The 26,511-nt window shown below is 36.1% G+C and overlaps 1 protein-coding gene across 1 annotated transcript in view; it reads left to right on the forward strand.

Moving 5' to 3' along the window:
• The window catches only part of LOC150099841 (extracellular serine/threonine protein CG31145-like), a 194,185-nt gene that overhangs the window by 125,579 nt on the left and 42,095 nt on the right, over nucleotides 1-26,511 (forward strand). The window contains exon 3 of the mRNA XM_090403502.1: nucleotides 25,465-25,589. Coding sequence (XP_090259628.1) covers nucleotides 25,465-25,589 — 125 coding nt within the window. The remainder of the gene's footprint in view (nucleotides 1-25,464; nucleotides 25,590-26,511) is intronic.

Below are 26,511 nucleotides of genomic sequence, written 5' to 3' on the forward strand. Positions count from 1 at the left end.
TCATCTAATAAACGACCGACCGATGGATTCCATTGCTGCCGATCAACAGGAGATTTACTAGACTGGGGTCATACAAGGCTTTGTTCTTTCACCCACCCTCTTCCCTCTATATACAAACAATCTACACTTGATAACTGCCAATGCAGTACGCAGTTTTGCTAATGATAGCACACTATACTTCTCTTTTCGTTTGATAAATCTTGCGAAGCACAAGTGTAGAACTCTAACCTCTACCACCTTAAATTTCATCTTCAAAACATTAAACAATGGGGTCTGGATAACCTCGTCAAATTTAATGCTAGAAAAACAGAGCTCTGCAAAAAAGAACCCCGTTCTTCAATCTTACCCTTGATCATACTCAAATCTCTCCTAGCACAAACTTACACTGGTGACCAAAAGCTAAGGGCGAACTACATTTTCATGACTACAGCCAAATGTGAATATTGCCAGTGTAGTATTGCCAGCACGATAAGAAGCATTTTGTGTAAAAATTGAATGTCAAACTAATTCGTAAGAAATTATGAATTTAAAAACCGACATGCAAAACTTGTAATAATTCAAGGATGAAGTCAGTCAGTCGCGTACACACACCCACACGCAGAACAATTAGAGAAAGGTGCTCATGTTCCGATGCTTCTTATTGTGTAAACCACGGCTCCGAAGAAATTAACGAATGTTACATTGACCTTCTCAGTAATTCTTCTTTGCCTATGCCGAGGCAACTCCACAGAAATAACTCGGTAAAGTACACTGGTGTCCAACAGCTCAGGATGACCTATTTTTACCTGTATATGAAAAATATTGTCATGACTACAGAAAAATGTGAGAATAAATTTATTGCCAGCATACTAATAAAGTATATTACACAAAACTCTGTTCTAAATTTCGTACAAATTAAATTGCAATACTCTTTTGGCAAAAGTTACAAATTTCCTAAGGACGTAGTTAAGGAATTTATGTACAGTGCTGTTCGAAGCTGACCTGCCGTGGTGCGTCAATTAAGTTTTGCTGTTATAGCCGAAAATTTGTCTTCATGCTCCGTGGTTGAGCTGGAGCGACCTCCTAGCAAACGTCTGGAACACATTCCATTGGTTTGAAAGCTGCCCAGAACCTGGATAAACGCTATGTGATATTCCAAATTCTCTGGCAATATCAGTAATTCTGCGGCCTTCAAAGCTTTCCAATAATTCTTCCCCGCGTGAAATGATCTGGACGACGTCTTTGAGATATTACAAAACTTCCAAGTTTGCAAATTTATTCCTTCACGAAAAGGACCTTTCTTTAAATACGATCGCTTATCGCAGCCTTTTGCCTTTTATTCTTTTGAGTGCTACCACGTGATCTCTTTGCTGGCGATTCGAAAATTTGAATGTGTACCCGATTTCTATTTGAAATCATCAGTTATATAAATCGCTACAAGCTGATTCGGCTGAATTTGCGATTGTAATGTTTAGAAATAGTGTTCGTCTTTAGGTTTTGGACACCGGTGTATTAGAAATATTGCTTCCTCTGTATGCAAAAAAAAATTAGGTTTTTCTTTTTATTTCGATGACCCTACTCTCATTAATAAACTCTATTCACTTTCGCACAGGCGTTCAAGTCTCCATAGCCTGCATCTTCTATAGAAACTTCTATGGCCGTTTTTCGTGAGAACTGGCATCAATAATTCCTCCACCCTCTTGCAAATCTGTCCAAAGACGTGCAGAAGCCAACCATTACTGTTAGCTTCCGCCTAAGAGCAAAACTTCTACGATAAATGCAATTGTTGCAAACCTTGATCCCATGTTTTATATCTAAATATGAGTCATATGTTTTTTTGATATGAGCATGTATATAGATTAAAAAAAATTCCGAAGGCTTCAATTTGGCGTTGTAAAGTTATAAAGAATGTTATAAATCTGTCCTTATTTCAGCCACAATTGAATTAGAAGCTTCATGTTTCTGAATTGATCAGAGAGCTCATACAACCGTCTGCATCGGAGTTACCTTGGTCTAGTAATACTTAAAAGATGAACTTTGCTCAGAAGTCCATATGTTCACATTCTAATATACTCGTGCTTTTTGATTAAATATTATCTAATCTTGCACGCTATTTCTGTATGCATGTCTGTCGTGCCAAATGGCTAGCAAACCCAAGTGGCATTTTTCTTTTTGAAGTGTTTCCTTTTGGAGGAAAAAGCTTGCCTTGTTCCCACATGAAAATCTCACTAATTATTCCATACACGGAATAATACTCGTGGGAAAGCAATGTTCTCGTTTTCATAATACTGTCAGCAATTAAGGTACTGTTATCCGAAATGAAAATGACTCTCACACTAACATACTCCAACTGTATTCAACTGAATACCGATTTGCAAGTATGAAATGGTGAGTACTGTATAATCACTGCATTTCGTTTCAAGAAGTAATCAATGAAACTGTGCTGCAGGGTGCATTGGGTGCAATTTTAGTCTGGTTGTTGAAGCACAGCATCGTTTCATTAGGATTAAATGTGTAAGATACTTTATCTATCTATGTAAGACAGGTGGCGCCACGTATTAGCCCGTACTCGTCGCCAGGCCTCTACGAATGAGTCATTTATCCCTAAAAGAAGAAAAAACATTAGCAGTATTACACAGCTGCCTTACATTGTTTATGATATCCTAAAACAGTTTATAAATATTTCATTATCGTCTGTCATACGCGAAAGGCTTCTGTTGCTGTTTATGCTTTCCTGTTTTCTGCTGTATAAACGGACTGTCAGGGAATGTTCGGCCCTGTTTATGTCTGTCGTCAAGACCACTTTGTTTGCATCTTGGGGATGGATATTAAGCTGCTTGCAGACCCGTTTATTATCAAATCAAATTGTTTCCTCCAAAAATACGAAAAGGGTTGTCAATGTGCTCGAAAACTTCCAAGAAATGTTCAAAATGATATCCAGTGAAAGCACTTCAAGAAAATTATGCAATTCCTTCGAGTCCTCTCTCCTTCCTTCCCTCCCTCCTTCTCTCTTTTTCTTTCTTTCTTTCTTTGATGAAAGCTGCAACAGTGCAATCCATAGTTTGAAATTCCACACTGCTAGTTAACACTAAAGACAACCCTTCAAATGCACGAACAGACACACGCAATTCATTATGCAGTCATTTTAGTCAAAATTGTAGTCTTCGTTTGTGCTATATTAATAAACATATTATAGTCTTATAAATATAATTTGTGACGGTTAATAATTAGAGGAAAATTAAAATTAAAGGAGGGATCGGTTGATATCAACTGCAGAAGCACATTAAAAATGAAGATATTAGAAAAAATGTCATATCTAATATTCAATAAGGATTAAGCATCGCCAGTCTAAGGTGGTGATGTCATTTAAACGAAATAAGAAACATTAATAAAATTTGGAACCACTAAAATGTAGGGATGGATTTAATTTGCTGTTAGCATTTTGCGTTAGAAAGCTGAAATGAGGGATGTGACCATTTTGTACGACTGAAAAATAATAAACTAATTTGGAAAACGGTTGTTGATTAGGAGCTGGTCATGACTAGCTTCTAATCAACTTTTCAAAATTGGATTATGCTGGATTTTATGGTCTAATGTAACTTTTAGTATATAAGGATGTATAGAAAAAATAGCAACAAGATAATTTGCAATAAAAGACCCTCCCTAAACACACACGAAAGAACGAAAGATGTTAAATGTGAATGTATTACTCTGACAGTATTTATAAACTTGATTTAGTGAAAGGTTTGTTTTATTTCTGGAGCTGAAATAAATACATTCCCAACAGCAAACAGAATGGGTTGATATAATATGTGGGCGAACCCCATAGAATATGGGGCAGTGCGGCATCTGTAGTGCTGCACTAACAAAACTGCCTCACAACAATCAGTATGCAAATAACCGAAAAAAGTCAGATTTTAGTGAAATGAACTACATTAGACGGTTGTGGGATGTATTTCATCCCCATATGGAGGTAAACTCTGCAAGATGTTATTGAAAAGGAGACATGGATAACAAAGAACTTGATTTTCGGGACCAGACCATCACAACTTATAATTTTAGAAAAACATCGAAAAATTCAAATAAAATAATTAATCGAATCCAAGAACATGGAGAATGTGTCACTGGGGTCGATGAAGCTAAGTTTACTATGATTATGCCACGAATCCCATGTGACTAGTGAACGTAATCCAGATGAGAATAGATGATAGTATATTGGTTTGCGATTACTTGTCACCATCAGGGTGTGATGAATGAGTGTGAAGTGTGGACTCTTCAAGATATGCCACATTTCTTAAAAGTTCTAATAGTGTAACGATGGTTCGAGGAGTGAGGATTTTTCGATGAACATGAATCCAACTCTTCTCGCCAGGTCCATGCGTGATCACCTGTAGAAGCGTACTACAGAAATACTTTTATTTCTGTAGTAGACGCTTACTACAGAAATAAAAGTATCAAATTAAAGACTCTTTTAGATCTACTCAGATTCTGTCTACCCACAGGGTTAACGGACAATTCATCACGGCGCAGACAGCTCATCGCGGGGAAAATTCATCGCAGAAAAAATTCGCTGAAAGCGTTATTCAAAAAAATTGAAGTCAGTTTGATTTAACACGTGTTATTTAGAGGTGTGTGATATAAATTGTATCTGAGAGATACCGCGAACTCCGATGTCAGTATAGTATTGGTTTATTTTTTTTTATTTATTTACCGTTGAAAATGGCTGAAAAAATATATCGATTGGATAATCCAACTCATGTTGAAGAGATTCAGCGATTTTTTTACTCGAGTCCGATGATGAGAATGATAGAGTCGAATGCGAAAGTGATATTTGATAGTAAATTGTATCTGAGAGATACCGCGAACTCCCATGTCAGTATAGTATTGGTTTAGTTGTTTTTTTTATTTGTTTCTTGTTTTCAATAATTTCTAGATTGTAACTGAAAATAAATAAACCATCATGTATTATATTTGTAGTGGTTTTTTTTTTTTTTTTTTTTTTAAGTTTTATCGCATTTCAGCACATACGAAATGAATGTATCTCTCTGATACACGCCACCTAAGCTGCAATTTTTTCGACCGCGACCTCTGCATGGTTAACCTCCCAACCGGCCAGGGCGTATATATATATATATATATATATATATATATATATATATATATATATATATATATATACGTCCAGCAAATCCTGGATACGAGTCCCAAACCCGAGAAATATCATCACAGCACTGTATGCGGATGACACTGCGATACTATCAAGATCTCTCAGCCCTCAACTGGCAATCAGAAGGCTACAAGGCAGTATCAGCGCATTAGAAACTTGGCTAACAGATTGGAGAATCCAGGTAAACCCCCTAAAAAGCTCGGCTGTACTATTCTCCAGAAGAAAAGTCACCAGCAAGGACGACATTCAGCTCCACGGAGTCAAGATCCCATGGGAGACAGAAGTAAAATACCTCGGAGTGAAACTAGATAACAAACTCCTATTTAGCAATCACATTAAACTAACAGGAGAGAAGATATCCAGAGTAATTGCGCAACTCTATCCCCTGATCAACCTCAAAAGCAAATTAGATCTACGAAACAAGCTAACTCTGTACAAAACTCTAATTCGCCCAGTTATCACCTACGCTTCTCCAGCATGGAGTCATACCTCAAAAACTAACATAGAAACTACAAAGAATACAGAATAAGTGCCTAAGAATGATCCTGGATGCTCCATGGTACATAAGAAACTCCCAGATCCATCGAGAAGTAAATATCACTTACATCCCTTCTCATCTCCGTGATCTAGTCGAAAAATTCTTCTCCAAGGCAAACCTGCACTGAAATCCACTGATTAAGCAAGTTAACAACTACAGTGAAGCAATACATTGCAAATACAAAAGACCAAAATCAATTCTACTACAAACCGAACCTAGCTAACTTCAGGCTCCAAGAGGGCGAGCAGATAGCTCAATAATATCTCTTGTTCCCCTTTATCCGTGTTTACACGGATAAAGGGGAACAAGAAAAGCATTTTTGCTTCACCCATCCAGCTAGTAACGTTATATGGATACGAGTCAGACGACCTGTTGAAGAAAGATGAATATCAAGTGCATTTAATTTCATATCCATTAGAAGGTGCGATAAGCGTTCACACTGACGAGAATACTTAACCAGATTACCTCGCGTATGTAGCTACGTTCAGTTACCTATTGCCAGAAACGTAGTTGCTTGCCATTTCCTCGGTAACTAGAATCTAAATTATATTACCTACAAGTTACATTTATTTTTGCTACTTGTTTTATCGTATAATTATAGATTTTAGTGCCAGTGCTAATAAGAGATCCTTTCATATTCACTTAAGATTGTATCACTCTAGAGAACAATGCTACTATCTTTTTTTTTTTTGCTAATTATGTTAGTCGCCAATACATTTTATTCTCCCAGAACTTGATTCAAGATAATTATTTTTGTCAAACAATTATTTTATAAATTCATAGAAACCCGAATCTTAAAATAAATACAGCTTTCATCTGCTACAAATTGTTTTCTTTATTTTTTATTCATAATCTTAGAAAATTAGTTCACAGATTGCGTGAAGATTCGCTCTTTTACGATATCACCTTATAGATAATCATACGTAAATCTTGAATCGTATCATATAAATGTATAATATTTATAACGTAATCTGTAGTTCTTTTCACTTCAACTTTCTGGGTTTCCTGGAATCGCTCATTACATTTAAATGAACGGCTATTATGAAGTAAACTGCTATGCACATATTTTCTGCTAATTCTGATATTATGCGGCAATTTTTAAGTAGCGATACTTTCCCGACAGTTTATCATTCGAAACATGTAGAGGTGCATGCGTCAAAATGAAATTTTATTTCCAAAATTTTCATAATAGAATTAAAATTGTATTTCGTCTTTGATGGCTCACTCCTCCTCCTCCTCTTCCAAACTATCACACACACAAATACTGCTAATGTGTGCACCTTCTTTTTATTTGAATTCATTATTTTTCAAAAGTAATTGTACCAGATAACTTTTAATATTCCGATACTGAAATTAAGTTTGATTATTACAAATAAGCAACTTTTGTATATTTTCTCATTTATATTATTTCCTGATAAATGTAAATCATTACATTATGTGATATTGGGGAAATTAATATTTAAAAAAACAGTGTCATCATACAAAAGCAATATCAGAATAAAATTTTTAACAAATATTTTTTAAAAAGTTTTCTTATGTGGGAATTTTTTTATTTTTCACATATATCCGCGATAATTTTCGTGCGGTTAATTTTCCCCACCATTGAATTTCCAGTTATGAATAGTCTCCGCGATGAATTGTCGGCGATCAATTTTCCCGCGATGAATTGTCCGGACACGACCTACACAATACAATGGGTTAACATGTGTGAAGTAGTTCAGCATTTGACTATAGAATGTTTATATAAAAATAGTCAAATATCTATTGCAGGCGACTAGCTGTTCCAAGAAAGCATGTGCTTATTCTAATTACTTAATTGCAATCAAACCACTAATGATAGGTGCCTCTGACAATTAGAATTATTGGAAGATCAAAGATTAGATAGAGGAACTCTTCTCCAGAAAACAAGCATGGTCGCCTTTAAATCGCTGGGGCTTTTCAGTAAGCAAGCCGGTGATATCCCGTCGGGTAATGAAAATCAACTACCACCTGAAATAATCACGCTATTCTGTGATCCGAATTCGGAGTATTTGGCTACAAGGTAACGCCGGTATCCCACCAAGGCGAGTAATATTCGTACTGATTGATTTCAACTGTTGAGCAGCCAAAGATTTTCGAAATCCGTAATGTCACTATTTCCCCAAAAGACCAAAGACAATTTCGTTAAAACCATTATAAAAGTTTGTCAACGAAATTTTAACAGTACCATATTCTTTGACAATAAAAGACTTCAGAAAGTACACCCAATATTTCATTTATTTATTTTCAGTTGGTCCCCCTTGTCGAATGGGCTCGCACGAGTTAGCACGAAATGCCTTAACATCAATCTGAGCAACCGAAGTGATAAAAATCTGCAAATCATTCGTAGTTCTGCATACGAAGCATTTCGCACTATATTTCACTTTCATAATGTTTGTGCAGGACTCACCGACAAGCATTTGTAAGGCAATTTGGATAGCATTTTAAACAGATGTCGTGGAATAGGCTGTTTGCAATTATGGTACAAGCAAATGAGAGGTATGAGGCAAGAACATTATTCGGTTAACTGCAAATGTTCTTCTGGCCCTGTCTTTGAGGGATGAAATCCAGAAATTAGTTATTCACATTTGACTTCACTGGAAGCCGTATGGTCACCCTCGTACCTCGTATGGTTTTGGGATTGAAGCCTTCTGCTAGAAGAAGTGGTAGTGTCGCAGATACCCTTTTCACAAAGAATTAGTGGAACAATTAAACATCCGTGTCAATCCCGCAGCCTCTTGGCTGGAGAGCGGATATCCAAACCACTCGAAAAACCAGGCAGGCATCTTTGTATGACATTGGTTAATCAGTTCCAGTTGAAAAACCCTAACAAAGGTTCTTCGCGTACTACCCAGTTTCGAACCCAGGTTTCATTAACAAAGAAAAATTGGGAAAAATGGTATGAGAACGGCAAAATACAACTTATAGCGGTACTAAAAGTAGACCATGTCTTGGCGAGCGAGTTAAACATGGCGGTTTCTTTTCTCTGTCACAATCTCAAGTTGACTTTATGCTATGATGTACCTACTTTTGCTTCACAGTAGTTTTCTATTCAGGAAAGCAATCATATTAAGAAGTGTCATTTTCAGGGACAGAAATTCTTGTCATCGCTGGAAGCAGCATCTTTCTTCTTTTGACAGCGAAATGTGAATCAGATGTTGCGTACAAAAAAACGTTAAGGGCAATCTGACAAAACGCAGATCTTTACAATCAGCCACTGAACTTGTGAAAATACAGTAGACACTTCGAACAGCTGGCATTTCGCCACCTGGAACTGAAATCATGTGTTGGGAATAATGAAGAGAACCTGGCAGGGAGTGAGAGCTCCAAATGAAATTATACAAATGAATAGTTCTGTTCGTAACGCATCCTTTCTAGACGTCTCCCACAAGTAATTAATCTTCAAGTTTACCGACGGCATTTATGAGAACTCCAGGGAATATGAAGGTCTTTACGTATCATGCAATTTATTGGACAATATTTTCGAGGTAAGAATGGTAATTACGCGAATTGTACAATTTAAATGCAGGAAAATAACGCTCCAGTTGTGAAGATGTTCTAGTTACGTGATTATTCCGACCACTGGCATCCACGCACGCATGAACGAACACATACAGCTTAAATGATGAGAGTTCTTTGTGTATTCTTGAGTAAACGACTGTAGCGCGTCTGATTGCCTCTTATTACAAGAATCATCAGCGCCAGAATTCGTCCTTGTGTAACTCCGGTTTTAAGTCGAGTATTATCGACCCTTCACTTTTATTCAGCAGGGGACTGAATAACGCACGAGCATTCAACAGGATGTAGCCTGCTAAATGAAGCGTTAATCCAATCAAAACTGCAGTAATTGGGAAATAGCTTTTTCCCCGCTGCCCTTCTACTCCCCGTCCTCACGCAGGTACCACCCGTTTAATCGATTTCACCACAATTTGGCATATAATTGTTTCTTAAGTGGTTTGAATTTCGAATCAAGTCGGATTACACTGAATGGAAGGGGGAATTTCCAGGTGGTAGCATCCCTCGCAGACACATCTACGTGTCACGTGGTTCCGTTTTTGACTAAACGCGAAAGAAAGTTGTTTCAGATTTCTTGATACTTCCCGCACAACTGGATCAAAGGGATCAAGGAAGGAGACTAAAATGTCGTAGACACCGATGCAGATCGAATCATTCAACCAATTGAATAAACAATTTATTTATCAATTATTTTATTGACTTCATTTAAAAATAAATGAATAAAAGGCATTACATCTCGTGAACAACCTCAAATGTAGCCAAATATTGAGAAAATGTTAATGCAGATTTTTTATTTGAGAACGTAATTCCCTGCTACAATTTAAGCAGCCATAACAGGTAGCTACTTCTGGACTTTATCTCCTCGTCTCTCGGCAATATATATATATATATATATATATATATATATATATATATATATATATATATATATATATATTTTTTTTTTTTTTTTTTTTTTTTTTTTTAATGAAATTCATTTATTATTCCAGTGAGCAACACCATTCGGCATATGTTCTCTAAGTCGTCGTCTTCCTATTCAGGCTCTAAACCACGTGGCCTGTTCCGGACTCAGTCCATCTTCTTGGACTTCCCCTATTCCTTTTCCCTCCAGGATTATATGCTAAGATCATTTTTGGTAGCCTTTCTCTCTGCATTCTTGCTATATGGTCTAGCCTTTCCTATATTTAATTATCGAGTTAGTTATGGAATCGATTTTGAGAATTTTAATTATTTCACTATTTCTTTATTTATCTAATAGAGTAAGTTTTTCTGTTTTTCTAATGAATTTCATTTCTGCTGCCTGAATTCTCTGCATATCTCTTTCTCCAAAGGTCCAGATCTCACTTCCATATAATGGTTTGGCTATTGTTTTGTAGACTCTATGTCTTGTGTGTTTCTGTATGTAGTTAGGTTTAAAGGTTCTGTTAATTACACCAGTGATTTTTATAAATTTTGTCATCTTAAAATCAATATCTGTTTCATTTATGTAAGATAGTTTACAGCCTAGGTATTTGAAATTATTAACTAGCTCAATTATTTTATTATTCATTACTATTTTACTTCTGACTTTTCATAACAAGCCATGACTTTAGTTTTCTCTGTTGACATTTCTAGGCCATACTGTTGTATATTATTATTTAAATTATAAATCGATTTCTGTAGTTCATCTTCAGTCTTTCCAAAGATGATCTGATCGTCAGCAAAGAGTAGTGTGTCTATTTTTGTATGTCGATCGATTTGGAAGCCACATGTATTTACTTCTCTCCATTTTTTGATAATATTGTCCATATATATATTGAATAATATGGGTGATAAAAGACGGCCTTGACGGACTCCTCTATTTATTGGTTTCCAAGTGGATATGATATCATTTTGCCTTATTGCTATTTCATTATTATGTGCTGTAAGATCATTCTCAGACTGTAAAGAGTTGAACATAGAACATCCCTTACAAAGGAATGCGAAAAAGTATTCGTTTTTTAATTTATTTTACGAAATGAACCCGTATTTCTCATTTGCAGTTATTCAATACATCACAGGTTCTCAAACTCTTTCGATTCACGGCGCCCGTAGGCCAAGAGAAATACTTAACAGTTCCGTTCATTTAGTACAGTCAACCCTCGACTTACGTCCGTTCGAAGATACGTCCGTGATCCCATAAGGGAATAAATAACATTTTCGACTATACTTTCGTAAAAAGGTTTTTATTTAGCGACAATTCAGTGGCAACAGCGCATTTAGCGCAAACTTCCCTCGGCAGTCGGCATTTGGCTTCAACAGTTCCTCTGTGGATTTTGTGTTTGAAAAATGTTATTTTTTTGTGAAAGAGTGAAACAGTGAAAGAGGCGAGCAATTGATCTTGAAACAAAGATGCAAGTTCAACGATAGTGACGAAGCTACGACAAGGTCCTATCAGTGATTGGAAAAGCTACTTGCATCATGGATGGAGGACCTGAACCAAAAGCGCATACCTCTTAGCACAGGACCATAACTGCTAAGGCACTAAGTCTCTTCAACATGTTGAAGGAGAAAGTAGGGCCTAATTACGACTACGAATTCAACGCTTCTTCCGATTGGTTCATGAGATTCAAGCAGCGTTTTGCTCTGCTTAATGTAAAAATGTATGGTGAATCTTCAAGTTCCGATGAGAAGGCTGCCAAGGAGTTTGTGGAGAAATTGGATAAAATTATTACGGAGAAAAATTATTTGCCACAGCAAATATTTAATGTGGATCAGACTCCCTTGTTTCGGAAAAAAAATGCCCTAGCGGACAATTCATCCACAGAAAGCTAAAATCTATGCCTGGTTTCAAAGCTCTTAAACACCGTGTTATGATTCTGTTAGGGAGTAATGTAGCTGGATATAAACTGAAACCATTTGTGATATGGCACGGTGAGAATCCACGGGCCTTCAAAAACATTAGGAAGCATACTCTTCAGTCCTGAACAATAAGAAGTCGTGGATGACTCAAAAATTATTTGAGGATGCCTTAACTGTTATGCGAGTGAAATGGAAAGCTATTGTGTGAAAGAAAATGTAGAATTTAGGTTTTTATTAATTCTAGATAATGCTCCAGGTCATCTTATATCAATGATCTTCACCAAGTTCAAGGTCATGTTTCTTCCTCCAAACATACTTCATTGATCCAACCGATGGATCAGGCAGTTCAAGTAGTGTTTAAGGTTTATTATCTACGGAGAACTTTTTCACAAACCATTTTAACTAATGAAGGAAACTACCAGACTCTCATGCAATTCTGGAAAGCATTCAATATTTATAATGCTATTAAAAATACTGGTGTAGTTTGGGACGAAGTGATCTCTCAATGTATGAGTGACATTTGGAAAAATACATTAAAAAGGTTTGTGCGCGATTTTGGAAGTTTTGAAAAATATAAAGATTGAGTGAAGAAATAGTGGACCTAGCAAACAACCTGAACCTCGACGTGACCTCAATGTGCATAGTTCAACTCATAAGAAGTGTCCCTGAATAGTTGACCAATCAAGAATTGGTCAAACTGGAGGAACAACGTGTTGCAGAAGAGGAAGAACGAGAAAAGGAAGAGGGAAAAAAGAAACAATGAGAGGTAGTTAAACAATTCACAGTTAAGGGTCTTGCAGAAATGTTCTCTGAAGTTAGCGATGGTCTCAGAATGGTTGAAGACATGACCCCAATGTTGAACGCTACTTATTAGTAGAAAGGAAAGTGCATGATGAATTTGCTTGCTATAAACACATTTATGATGCAAATAAGAAGAGGAATAAGCAAAGCACATGGGACATATTCATCAAAAAAACAAAGGTTACACCAGAAGAGCTGCAGCCTGGTCATTCACATAGGGGAGGTAACGAAGATGTGATTGTGGAGGAGGATTTGTGTGATTATTCTCCTGTTTTATAGTGGAAGTAACGGACAGTACAGTTTTATAATAAGGTTTAAAATTTAAAATGAGAGTATACTTATTACTGTTAAGTCCCTAATCCCTATAACTCTGTTGATTTAATGTATCGACTTACGTCCGAACCGACTTACATCCTGCCTGATGGAACGGAACCCCGACGTAAGTCGAGGGATGACTGTAGTTGCATCCTAAAAACAAAGGCGTTAGGATTTACAATCTCGATTATGGCACTGCTGCTGGGTTGTCAGAGGCAGAACAACCATCAGTAGTGCTATAATCGAGTTCCTTAGCGCAGAAAATATCTAGTGATTGACAATCTTTAGCGAACGAATGGTATAGTATGGGAGTATCAACCTATGACCCATGGATCGGACGAACCCGATAACGATTTCAATCTGGACCGCGAAAATGTGTATGAAAAAATAGGTTAAAAAATGAAATTAAAGACACGAGCACTGTGCACACATCCAACATCTACGCCACACAAATTATATTTTATAACACTCAGACATGCGTTTTAATTCTCTCTTACGTAAAGATTACGTAAGAGAGAATTCAGGCGCCATGTACGTGTGTGGATCATGCAATCTTTGAGACGCAAAGCACAAATAAATCTAAGCAGTAGTGTTAAAACAAACAAATCGCTTTCGGATAGCTGTCAAAATCTATTTGCATTCAGAACCCAAAGATGCTAATTTGACACATCCAATAACTTAAACTACAGAGTATTAAAACATAAAATAAGCAGCATATTCTTGGAACAGATAAAATTTTAAACCAATATTTTTGTCATGCTTACTGCAAATGCATTAAATATTAACTATTGCAAAAGAAAATTTGGCTGTACTTGCAAAGTGAAAAGCATGAAACCAACGAGACGTGAGTACTCTTAAGAAATAGTACACTGCCTGGAACTGAAAGACAAGATGTATACAAGCCATAAAAAAACATTATCACAATAAATACACGAGTACAGTTCCACCATTTATGAATGAATCAGGTAAATTCTAAACTGAAAGAAGGGAAAAAAGGATTATTATGCAATGAATTTAAAATATGGCAATTTGTAAATGATATATTTGGTAAAAAATATCCGAGAACCAACACTCCAGAGACTTGGTAGCGATAACAGAAATCACGTATATCTAAAACAGTTCTACAAGATCAATTTAATAATTACTTCTCAGCTAATAATCCCTGATTAAAATTTTAATGCATCGCTGAGAATGGCACGTTTCAAACAAATTAAGAAAGTATGATAATTGCCAGTTCATAAAAACAGATGCACAAACATTATCCCAAAATATAAAGGCATCTCCTCCTCCGCTTTTTTCTTTTCGAAAATTTTGTAACTTTTTTGTTAATTTTGTAAAAAATTATATTTAAAAAAAGTTGATAAACTTTTCCAGCAGCTATTCTGTGTTCAAACAGAGCGCATTCATAGTTCAATTTTATCAACTTTATTTGTTTGTCACAGGATCCACATGAAGTGATTTGAGAATTTTTTTTGAATCCAGAAAGTTTTTAAAACGCTAATCCTTGATATAATAAGTTGCAGGCTACAGGAAGAGAAAATGCTCTTCGCTGGTTTAAAAACCAATTAACGTTTGAATGTAAAAATAAATTTACAATATAATTAATAAAAAAAATCCTTAGCCTAATCACGGTACTAATTCAGAGTAGATTAACATTTAGTGAGAGGGAGTCCCAAAAAGTGCAAACAGTAAAGAGAACCAAAATGTACAGAAGTCCAAACTCTTCAGCTGAACTATGAAGTGTCGTGAAAAAGTTCCGGTTGGGTCTCTAGAGTAGCGTTTCCAGTTGATCTAACCCAGTGTTTCTCAACGTGGGGCCTACGCCCCACAGGGGGGCAATTTGAATATTTAGGGGGAAATTAGAAAATGATGTTGCATTCGTCACCGCATCACTGATATACTAAAAACACTCACCATTGTCGGCAAGGGAGGACATCAAAATCGTTGAGGTGAGGCATCAAACTCTTTGAGGCATTGAGGTGGGACATGGTCCAAAAAACGTTGAGAAACACTGATCTAACCCTAGTCTACCGAGAAAGGTTGTAAAGCTATCGTAATTTACTAATGTAAGTTAAGTTTACATCCTTTAGTGAGTAAGATTCACAAAAAAAAAAAAAAACATAAGTGAGGGATGTAGGACGCTTAATCAGTCAACAATGAAGATGCAGCCTTTTCATAATGAATAAAGTGATATTATCGAAGCATTTAATTAAAAAAAAAAACTTTCTAAAAAAATATTTACAGTTCGAATATTGTGCAATTCAGAACGTAATATGATTGAATCGTATACCTTAGCTTTTTTTATTATTATTTTATGTGAATTCTACACACCAATCGCACATCAGCGCACATAGTGGAGCTAAGAGATTAGAAAACCTTGCTGTGGAAACCAAACGCGAAACTTTTCTCTAGCTTCTTCTGACTTATAATAACCAGTGTGCGATCTCACGCTGATGATGAAATTCTTCTGCGATTTTTTGACAAGATACCCCATGGAATACTGTTACGCGAATTAGAACAAATAGGGATGAATGTGGATAAAATGATGGCTGATGAACAGATCCAAAAAAGTAGTGTATGGAGGAGCAGAATCCAGGAAGAAGCAGGTGACCAGTGGTGTACCCAAGGCTCTGATTGGACCTTTATTGTGTAATTTGTACATAAATGATACTGGAAATGACTTGAAGGGAGAAATTCAGTTGTTTGCTGATGATGCAAAGTTGCAATAATTAATTACGCTCGTGTAGAGAGCTTACAGGATGATTTAAATAAGGTGGCAGTATGGGTGTCAGTTCAATGAGGAAAAGTTATGCATTTTGGGATTAAAAGATTACAAGCTGTGGATATTTCGTACTCCAAGAGATTGATGAGGATAGGGGACTTGGGGATGTTAGTGGATAGAGAACTGAAGTTCAGAGAGCATATTGCTAAGGTGTTCAAGATAGCTTGCAAGGTTACTTGATTATTGAAGAACACACTAACATCCACAGATAAAGAAGTTATTATTCCTCTTTATAAGGCGTTGATACATTCACATCTGGATTACTGTGCTCAGGTCTGGTCGCCTGGATTCCTCGGAGATGAGGAAGTTGTGGAGAGAATTCAGAGGACAGTGATTAAGTTGGTGAGTGCTGTAAAAAATGCTCCCTACATTGATAGATTGAGTTTGTGGATTACAGAGATCAGCTGATAGGGAGAGAAGAGGGGGGGGATATGATTAAACATTTAAGTTACTATAAGGTTTACATTTAACTATATATAAACATTTAAGGTTTTTATAAGATTGATGCAGTGGAAATGTTTCAGCAGTAGGATAGTGGTGGAAGAACAAGAGGTCATCCCTGGAAATTAAGTAAGAGTGTGATTAACAAGGGTATGAGGACTAGATTTTTCTCTTGGAGAGTGGTGAATGAATGAATTGCGTTTCCTGACTCAGTTGTGAGTGCTCCATCAGTCAATGAGTTCAAGAAGAGGTTGATAGATATTGTTTTGATAGTTTGGGTCTCCTGCGATGAGTCTTCTGACTCCATGGAGATACCCGTATAATAATAATAATAATAATAATAATAATAATATTCAATGTGGGAACGACACAAATTATGCTTTCGATACTCGTCATGGGACGGGATACAACAAATCAAAAAGAAAATTTTACTCGCAGAGTACACCTGAATATGACACTTATTCCAATTAAAAAAAAAAAAACTATCAAGTTAAGAATTCTCAAAATATTTGCTAATCTGCTTGACGTAAGCAGCTACATTTGTCGTGTACAAACCTCTTCGTGTTCTTTCTTCAAAATATGTGCATGAATAAATTGCTAAAATAGAATGCCATAAATGATAAAGATTACATCGTTCAGAACCGGCGAAAATTGTACTTATTTATTCGTTCGTTTTTTTCCCTTAAATCTTCTCCGGGTCTTTGTGATGAGGAAACAGCGTACAAAACCCGATTTGAACCATTTTAAAATCGATGGTATCGTACATCCGTGCATTATAATTTGTAGGATAACCCATTTAAAGCTATTTTAACACACACGATTACACAAAAGAGTAAAAGAAAAAATATTAAGTAACAAAAGCTTGTGAATTATGGGTATGAGGACATTTACAGATTTCTTTTATAGAGTCCTTTTTTTTGTATGTAAATCACAATTTGCTTCTGAAAATTCCAATTCCAAAACAAAACAGAAAATTCACAGTAAAATATCCATTGGTGTGGTCCCTCTACAACACGAGGAACCATTTGCTACATGATTCTGCTGGTTTGCTGGATGATTTTGTTTTGAAAACCGTTGAAACGGGTATTCTGCTCGTAGAGGGGATTTAAAACCAGGATCCTTCCACGCGAACAGCATCGTCTTTACCAACTGATCTGTAGGGTTTCCCGTATAATTGAAAATTAGAGTGTAAACTTTCCGATGAAAGTATTGGTCGAAATACTTAGCAAGCTGCCAAATAAATTACTACAGTCACTCTAGTAAAAAAAAAAAAAAGGGGGGGGGGCTTGAGGGTGCATATCAGGAATTTGATGGTGATGATTGTATTATTAATGGAACGATATGCACTTAGTATTAGTGCAACTGTTATGTGGTTAAGCAGTGGTGAAACAAAAGACTCAGAGATATTTAAATGCTCAGCTTGTATACCATAATATTGATCTCCTTAGGGAATTAGAAGAATGTTGCAAGTATATTTATTTATATTAGTGTTCTCATGTAATACATTATTGTAGCATTGTAAATACTCGTCAATTGCTATTCTAATGGTAGCCATGTTGTCACTAGTTTCATTTTTAATCTAGGTAACAGACGTATGTTAGCTGTGCGTTTTGGAACAGATGCAAAGAAAGTTTTTCTTTTATTTATTATTATTTAATATCAGTCCCATACTGGGAGGTTTCAGAACCTATATCAAATTCGTTTGTTTGTACAGTTTGGAAGTACAGATTAGAAAGTCCAGTACACAAGAAAAATCGCATTATATAAATACTCGCCGATTCAAACTCCACTGGGTAAGACATCCTCAATTTTGATGAAGAGCTGATAAATAAAGTGCATTTTGAAGTGCTTTCCTTCAACACAGATCCCAAGTCTCAGATCCAGTATAGTGCTGAAAGATGAGCTGAGTTCATACATAACTTTAGACCTCAGCAGTAGCTACTGAGGCAGTTACTGCTTCGTTTTCAACACTCTGCAGCAAGATGTGAAAAGAAAATATATATATATATATATAAATACTTTCATTTTGTAACTCAATTTGTGCTTTGGAGAAATGCAGCATTTATTTTAACGAATGAACAGCGGTAAACCCAACCGCAATATTTATCGTAGCTTAAATCCTTAAACTGAAGGAGCATTTCAATCAGCGGTTTACTAATTCTGGTACCTCAAAGGAATAGTGTGAGATTAATCCGAGATGGTAGAAGCATTTTTATATCAAATCTAGAAATCACTCGTAACTTCAGCAGAAAAACAACGCAGTCTCCAAATTATGCTCAACATTAATATTAAACCAATGGATTTACGCCTTTTCTGCACAAACAAACTCATCTCAATTTCTGAAGACTATATTTTCTATCACGAATGGGGAGGGGCACCATAATGTAGTGTTTAAAAATATTAATTTAGCGCAGAAAGATTGTATGCATGCTTTTCAGAAAGGAAGGTGGAGTGAAACGTAGACATCTGAGACGGTCTCCACCCTTAAAAGAAATAAACGAGAAGTACGTGAGATTTATTAAAGACAGTTAATCCATCAACGTTGCACATTTATTAGAAGAATGTGGTCTTTTCTCACTTAGCACCAGATCGATTACTCTATGAAGCAGTCGTTGTACTTCGCCCTGAAACTAGGGACGACTCCTTGCCATGGATCCTCTCCAGCAACGCAGTAATGCGATAGTGTTGTGATTAAACTTTCCTTGACACTCTCCGCAACACATCTTTAAACACGTAATTTCATTTGCATTGTCATCGTGTGCGACATCCATCTGATTATCAGTAGTAGGAATGCTATTACACGATCTGGTTGCTGGACAAATGGCATACTTCACTTGAAGTATGCCATGAAGTATGGGAGAGAATTGTGGCATTTTCGCAGAATTTACGATAATTCTGCATTTGCACTAGGTCAGATTTCAGGTCAAAAGAATTTTCAATGCAACGTTATAGAAAATTTCATCAAAAAATCATGAAAAGTGATGCAAGCTAAAAGGCTGGAACAGTTTGGAAATAACTACTCCACATTTGGAAATAACTACTCTTCAGTGGCATTTTTAATAATTAGCGATAGTGATCCAGTTTTACAGGAGAATTTGCACTCTCAACGATTAAAACAGTAATACAGCCTTCGAACCGTTTCTAAAATGCAATGTTCTGTTTCCATAGTACGAAGTTACGTTTACAAGTGCAGTTTTTTCCCATTTAAAAAAAAAAATGAGATGTAATATTTTTTCTAGATGAAGTTGTCGAAATTATTTGTAACGGTGTTTGCCACATATCACTTCTTATCCCTTTACAGCCTTAATTTAGGTCCAGTTGTGCGGAAATTATCGAGAAGCTTTACACAAATAAATTAGAATTTAATAGAATGCTGTAGAAATATCTGCAGGGAGGTGGAGATCCCTGTAGGTCCCAATATATTTTCGTTATGTTGGGCTGAATATTTCAGAGAACTTTAAGCAATTGTAGAAACATCCGTATTTCTAATTTAGCCGAAAATGGTTAAACAATGTGACCTGTCAGCGTAGAATGCAACTCCCCCCACCATACACAAACTTTTCCCCTTCATTTTTGTTTGAGTATTCTGAAATTCTCATGGAAGCATGAACAACTTAAACAATTGATTAAACCAGACAAATCGAGCAACTACGTCCTTCCTTACGTTTTTTCCCCATTTAAGATGAATATGTTATAGGACCTTGCGACATAAGAAAGAACTATCAGTTGAACCATACGACTTTTTACTTGAGGGGAAGAAAAATTCCACTTCATGGATCTTTTTTTTTTTGTTGTTGTTGTTAATTATTATTGATTTATTAGCCTCCTCATTTCAAGTTTGGCAGGGTCCGACCTGATCACCTGCTAAATTGTCAATGTCGAATAAAAGTAGCATGCGAACCGGAAATAAAACGTCGAATTTTGGCTCTGGTCAACTTTATTCCGTCTACTTTTATTGTATTTATTTATTTAGAACTTGACCTACTAATGCTCTGCGTGGACAATTTTCACACGCCCTGATGACCGCACGGCACTTTAAAAGATTTTTGGTAATATGCATAGAAAACACATGACTAATCCGTTAGCAGCTGCGGCCACGCACCGCACAGCTTAAGAGAGAGAGAGAGAGCATTGGCGTTAATAATTCTTATAAGAGTGAGTTGCATTTATCCATGGTGTGGATAAATGCAACTTCATGATGCTTTCGTACACTCCTTGCAGTGGCATAGATTTGACTTAGCAGCAAAGCGATGTCCAGCTGACGGAGGTAAAAAAAAAATTAATTAAAAAAAAACGAAATTGCTAGCATTTGTTTCATTCGACTGCATAAATTAAACTTGAGTGTCAAAATTAAATAATCATTAAATAACCGACTTTGTATCCAAAGATCATCACTTCGGGCTAATGAGCTAACAGCTACATCCATATCTATGGCACCTTTTCGACTTGACAATTACAGTATGTAATAAATCACATCCTCTGGTGTGGCATATTACATATTGTGAAGATTAAGTGAAGTAACGGGTCTCGTAAGCTGCAAGATTTGCCTCCCGGAAACCTGGGTTTGTCGCACCGCAAAAGTCCAAACCAGTTGTAGAACACACTCAGTTAACAGGCATAATGTTGTGAGTGCAAGCAGTGTGAATGAATTCAAGAATAAGTATGATAGCTGGTGTGTGTAGTATGTGACCTCCCCCGATGAGTCCCTGGAGGTCTCTCTTAATAATAATAATAATAATAATAATAATAATACGCTGGCTTCATAGTTGCTTCAGCTGTAATGCAACGAACCTAATCCTTTGAGTTGATCCTTTCTATAAAACCTTCATGATTCACTTGGAAAAGTACCACGTCCAAAAGAACGGAGTTCAAACTCTATCGAGCATGTGAGGAACATGTTTCAAGACGTTTCTTAGAATCTTAATTAGCTAGTCTCAGATATGAATATAAAGTTTTATTTTCTTATATTCTGGAACCATCTGATTCTTTCCAGCATACATGCAGTGAAGCAGCAAAAACAGTTTCGTCTCTAGTGTCTAGGACGGTGCAGGAGAAGTTAAGGTCATGTGGCATAACAGAAGAAACCGTAGAATTCCCGTTGATTTGGAACTGGATTGTGACAAACTACCACAGCTCATATGTGAACTGCATATCTTGTACAACGCTTTCAACTAATTTCTTGTTGAACATTTTATTTGACACTGCAGCATTTTTCTTGGTGAATCAGTGTTTTATTAGCCTGAGAATAAAATACATAGACTGTATTTAATTAATTTGAATATTTTAATCCGACAGTACAGAGATTTTTCATTAAAATGATTATACACAAAAATTAAACTCGATTAGTTCCTCCTGTATCTAAATCAAATAACCGACTTTGTGTCCAAAGCACAAAACCATCTTAAATCATCTTTTATTTCCATAGTATCCAGCTAATAAATATTCGTTATTCTAATAGTTCTATTAAATTAAACTATTAACTAAAGAAAGAATACCATTTGATTATATCGATAATTCAAACTACTCCATAAGAGCTCTCGAGTATTTGTATGTAATTTGTGAAATACATACTTGGAAAAGAAAAAAAAAATGATTTACGTGATGCCAAAAATGAAAACCATGAATCAACCTGGAAATCGTGACAAGTCACGATTAAAATATTTATATATAAGCAGAGCAATTTGTTTTAGGTTAAGAGGAGTATTAAAGTCTAGTCATAAACCTGAGTACAAGATACGTGCGGGATGAATATCCATTTATGTTGTCATATGAACTAATTTTAACCATTAATGTCAAATAATCAGATGAAATATGTGCTAACATTTTCTTAAAAAAAAGTATAAAACATTATATATATATATATCTACACTGAGGCAAAATTTGGGTACTAACGTTTGATCTGTGTTATAGCTGCACTGCATGTACGTGCTGTTTTCAAAAGTATTAGAGCAAAAAGAAACCGAAGAATGAAATAAATATGCACAAAATATTATTAGAGCCTGTGTAGCTCAGTGGATGTGGCGTTTGCACACCACGGCGCTTGGCCGCACGAAGGAAGACTTGGTTTCGAGTCTAGTCGGCGACTAGAGGAAATTTTTCTAAGCCTTTTTTCGACCGGTTCCAGAGTTAGTCGATCTCTGGCATGGGCAAGCGAGTTTTTCCTCTCGGAAACTCGGGTTTTTCGTCCTGTAAATTCAAGAAAATCGACCGTAAAACCCACATTATTTCAGACATTAAATATATTGTGTTAGGGTTAGGGACCACAAGATGGCGGCACATTTGAGCCGTCTCTCTTCACTGTGTACCGCTTAATTAGTGATAACCTTGGGCCATCTATCTCTGATTGGTACCAGTGGAGATTGAACTGCCCACTCAGTCTCCAAAAGTTAGATAGGGCTAAATGGCCTCGCCTACTCCCGTAAACGGGAATAAAAAGGCGTTAGCTGATTTTTTTTTTTTTTTTTTTTTTTTACAAAATATTATTTTAATGTAGCATTTGGATCCATGATACAAAATATGGTCAAATTTGACTATGTACATACACATGTCCGGACTTTCTGATAGCATGATTCAGCAGATATATCCTACCATTCTCCACGCAGAACATCTTTTCAAGCAGCCAATGAACACAGTTATTACTGCCTTTATCTTGTCAGAACACTATCGAGTTATCTTTAAACCCAGTGCTCACATATTCCTAGAATTTCATATTCCTAGGCATTCAAATTTCTGTCCGGCTGAAATTTGAATGCCTTTTTACTAAAGAACTACCACGCATGGAGTACTGAGTGATCTCGGATGATATCTCATATCGGAAAGCATGCGGAATTGACCATCCTTGTGTATTTCATAATCATGCTTGCACTGCTGCAGCTGAAATGTTTCTCTCATTATTAGAGATGAAATTAGGACTGTGGAGTGATGAAGCAGTTTTACTTTCAGCAAAAGATACAAAGAGCAACCGGATGACGTGCTTCTCATGGGGGTTCATTCTCAAATCTTTTGTTGATTGCGCCCAAGTACGGATGGATTACAAGTTGGTTTAATTTACTGATCAATTAGTTTAGTTTATTGGTTTAATGAAAACTATACTATACTAAAAATAGGCAATACGTTTCACCCTTTAAGTTATATCTGAAATTTTGTGATTTCAGCAAGATGTATAAATAGCGATAAGAATCGTTGGTTTCATTTCTGGTGCTAGCAGCACGCCTCCCCATTGCCTTGTCGAGAGGCATCATTGCCATTATTAACATCCATGCCAAAAAAGGGAATGTTGTGACATCACATTTTAACACTTCCTAAGAAATAAATTGTGTCATTTTTTCAGGTGGTGGCCGAAGACTACTCTTCGCTAGAAGCTCAAAAATTGGTGTGGAATGCAAAAAAAAATTTCCCCAAAGAGGTTGAACCTTGAAAATGACTTCGATGGACACCATTGGACAAGATAAAACTTGAGCGACAAGATTTCCAGATTCAGTTCGAAAACAAAAAAATTTAGAAGTTAACAATTCTGTTATAGGAAGTCAACAAGATTTATTCTTCATGTTACAGGAAGAATAAATTCCTCATCCGTAATTTTATTTGGTTTGATTTCATACCGCTCGAATTACAGCGACACAACTAAGGCTATGGGAACAGTCTGTTAATTGTTCGTCTGGCCGGTTTGCCTAATTTGTGAAATGAAAAACTCCAATTTCATATAAAGGTGAACTCTTTCACCTTTATATGAAACAAGACGGGATTCGAACCCAATCTTTCAAACCAAAAGGCATAGTTGCTATCTGACTGAGCTAGAAAGGCTCTGAGAGGGAATAGGCAACGAATTTTATCACGGATTAGTTCAAGTGTGGCTTGAACTAGTCCACTTATTGGCAACCTGAAGTGATTTGGGGTGAAAAAAGGAAAAAAAATTACATCTTTTATTTTTAGAGCAGGGTTTCAGTATTATGCACTCCCTTAGCCCATCCACGACACTAATTCTAATCCATCACAGGTTTACAACCTCTCGTACATTTACATTAGCTCAATTTATATTATAATATATAAATATATTAGGGGTAACATCCCATACGTGGATATCTGTATAATTACGATATGAAAAGAAATTAGTCCTAATTGCACTGATAGTTATTAAAAAGCAACAATAAATAAATTCCCTATACGTCATCTTTTGACGAGATTCCAATTGAATCTTTTCAACTAAGGAGCACGTTGAGTTCTTTTAATTGAATGGGGAAGCCGTAGAATGGATATGTATAGAATATCCAGTCCACACGTGCGCGCGCTGTAGGTTCGAATCTCCCATCGTGGAACATTGATGTTTGTGGGGTGATAGATGAATTTCATCGGGCCGTGTAGTTGTTTTATAAGCAAGATTTCCAAAATTTCTAAACCTTAGCTCTCCCACGATACTCATACAGTATATACAATAAGTTTACAACTTTTTTTGTAGATTAGATTCATATTAAATAAGTAAAATAAAAATAATTCATGAATCATATGCATTATGTCTGTCAACTACCTTTTGGGGAAGGGGGTTGGTCTGTTTTGCAGAGTAAACACTGAAATTTCCGGAAGGGAAGTACTCCCATCATTACACTTCGGCATAAGACTGCCTAACACTTTTTTTAAAGTTCAAAAATGTTCCTCCCGTCCTCCTATAGCTGGTCGTTAAAGTCAAAGGGCTGTTTCGAATGAATTGTGTCGTTCTGACTACTGATACATGAACGAGGAGAACAGGGGTTTTATATCCACAGTGCTTCTGTTCTTCATTTCAACAAGCGAAGTACGTCGCATCACTAAAGTTATAAGTGATGAGAGGAAAAATCTTTTAAGTGTAGTAAGTTTTAGTATATCCATTGTTTATATATAGTATATGAGATTGTTTCTTCTCTGAATATCACTGCATGTAAACGAAATATAACACTGAAGGTATTTATTTCTGTGGATGTTTCTTTTCATTTTTATGTCTAAAAAAGAGAAACTTCAAACACATTTTAGTATGCAGTTAAACCATAATGTTTGGCTGGTTTTAATTAAGTAGCATCTTAATTTTTTTCCCTAACGATATCTTCTCCTTTTTAGAGACAATCTCACCAACTGGGAAAAATTCCACTTAAGCATCACCCAAAACGAACTTTACGGTGAGAAGGATGCAACAATCGATGGTTTGTTATTGGACATGGCTACCGATCCCATTGTAAGTGTAGGTAAGTGCTGTTCCGTGCTGAACTCAGTAATTACTAATCTCGTAACCTGGATATAACTTTCACACACTATTAAGAAGATGAAAGATTGATGTCGTACTGGGAAAACAGGATATTCCACTTCGATGGATGAATTATGAGTGAGGCACAAGTATTACAAGGAAGCTAAAATTATGAAGTCAAATACACGCATCTATCTTAATTTGAATTTCTTATGACGTGGCGAGACCTCGACAAACATTTATAGCAATTATAACCGCACGAGAAGTATAAGTTAATGGTTAAACGTTTCCGAAAACTAGCACCATTTCCGTCAGATAACCACCACAAAACACTCGCCCACTTCAAGGCCGACAAAGAAAGAGAGAGAGAGAGAGAGAGAGAGAGAGAGAGAGAGAGAGAGACGTAAACTTCCTATTCGTGTTTTGGGGCTATACGAATATAGTTCTACCGAACTACGGTAGAACTATATTCGTATACGAAATGATGGACAACATTATGTACCTATGTCTAAGAATGGTTATAAATTTCGTACTTCCTATTTAGATGGGGGTGGGAAACTTGGAGAAATCTATTACTGATGAAGAGAGAGTGTAAGATTACTATCTGCATAAGTAATTTTAGACTTCCGAACCGACAAAATGATCGCTTACAGCAGCGATGCTTTCCCCATTTGTTTTTTTCTTTTTTTTTTCTTTCAAGAAGTCGTAAATAGGAAAAAATTAAAATTTTAAGTGTAAAAGTACTATATTTGTGTCGCGTGGCTATAAATGAATAATAAGAATATACCATGCTAAAAAAAAAAAAAAAAAAAAAAAAAAAACTTTATAATAGCTTATAAAAACATAACACTAATGCATTACGGTTGTTCATTGCGTGTATTATTCTGCACGGGTTGCGTTCCGAGGAGTTAAAAATCCGAGTT

Source organism: Typopeltis vanoorti, chromosome 14 (assembly GCF_054136105.1).
Source record: "Typopeltis vanoorti isolate ZY-2024b chromosome 14, IOZ_Tvanoo_1.0, whole genome shotgun sequence".
NCBI classification, from domain to species: Eukaryota; Metazoa; Arthropoda; class Arachnida; order Uropygi; family Thelyphonidae; genus Typopeltis; species Typopeltis vanoorti.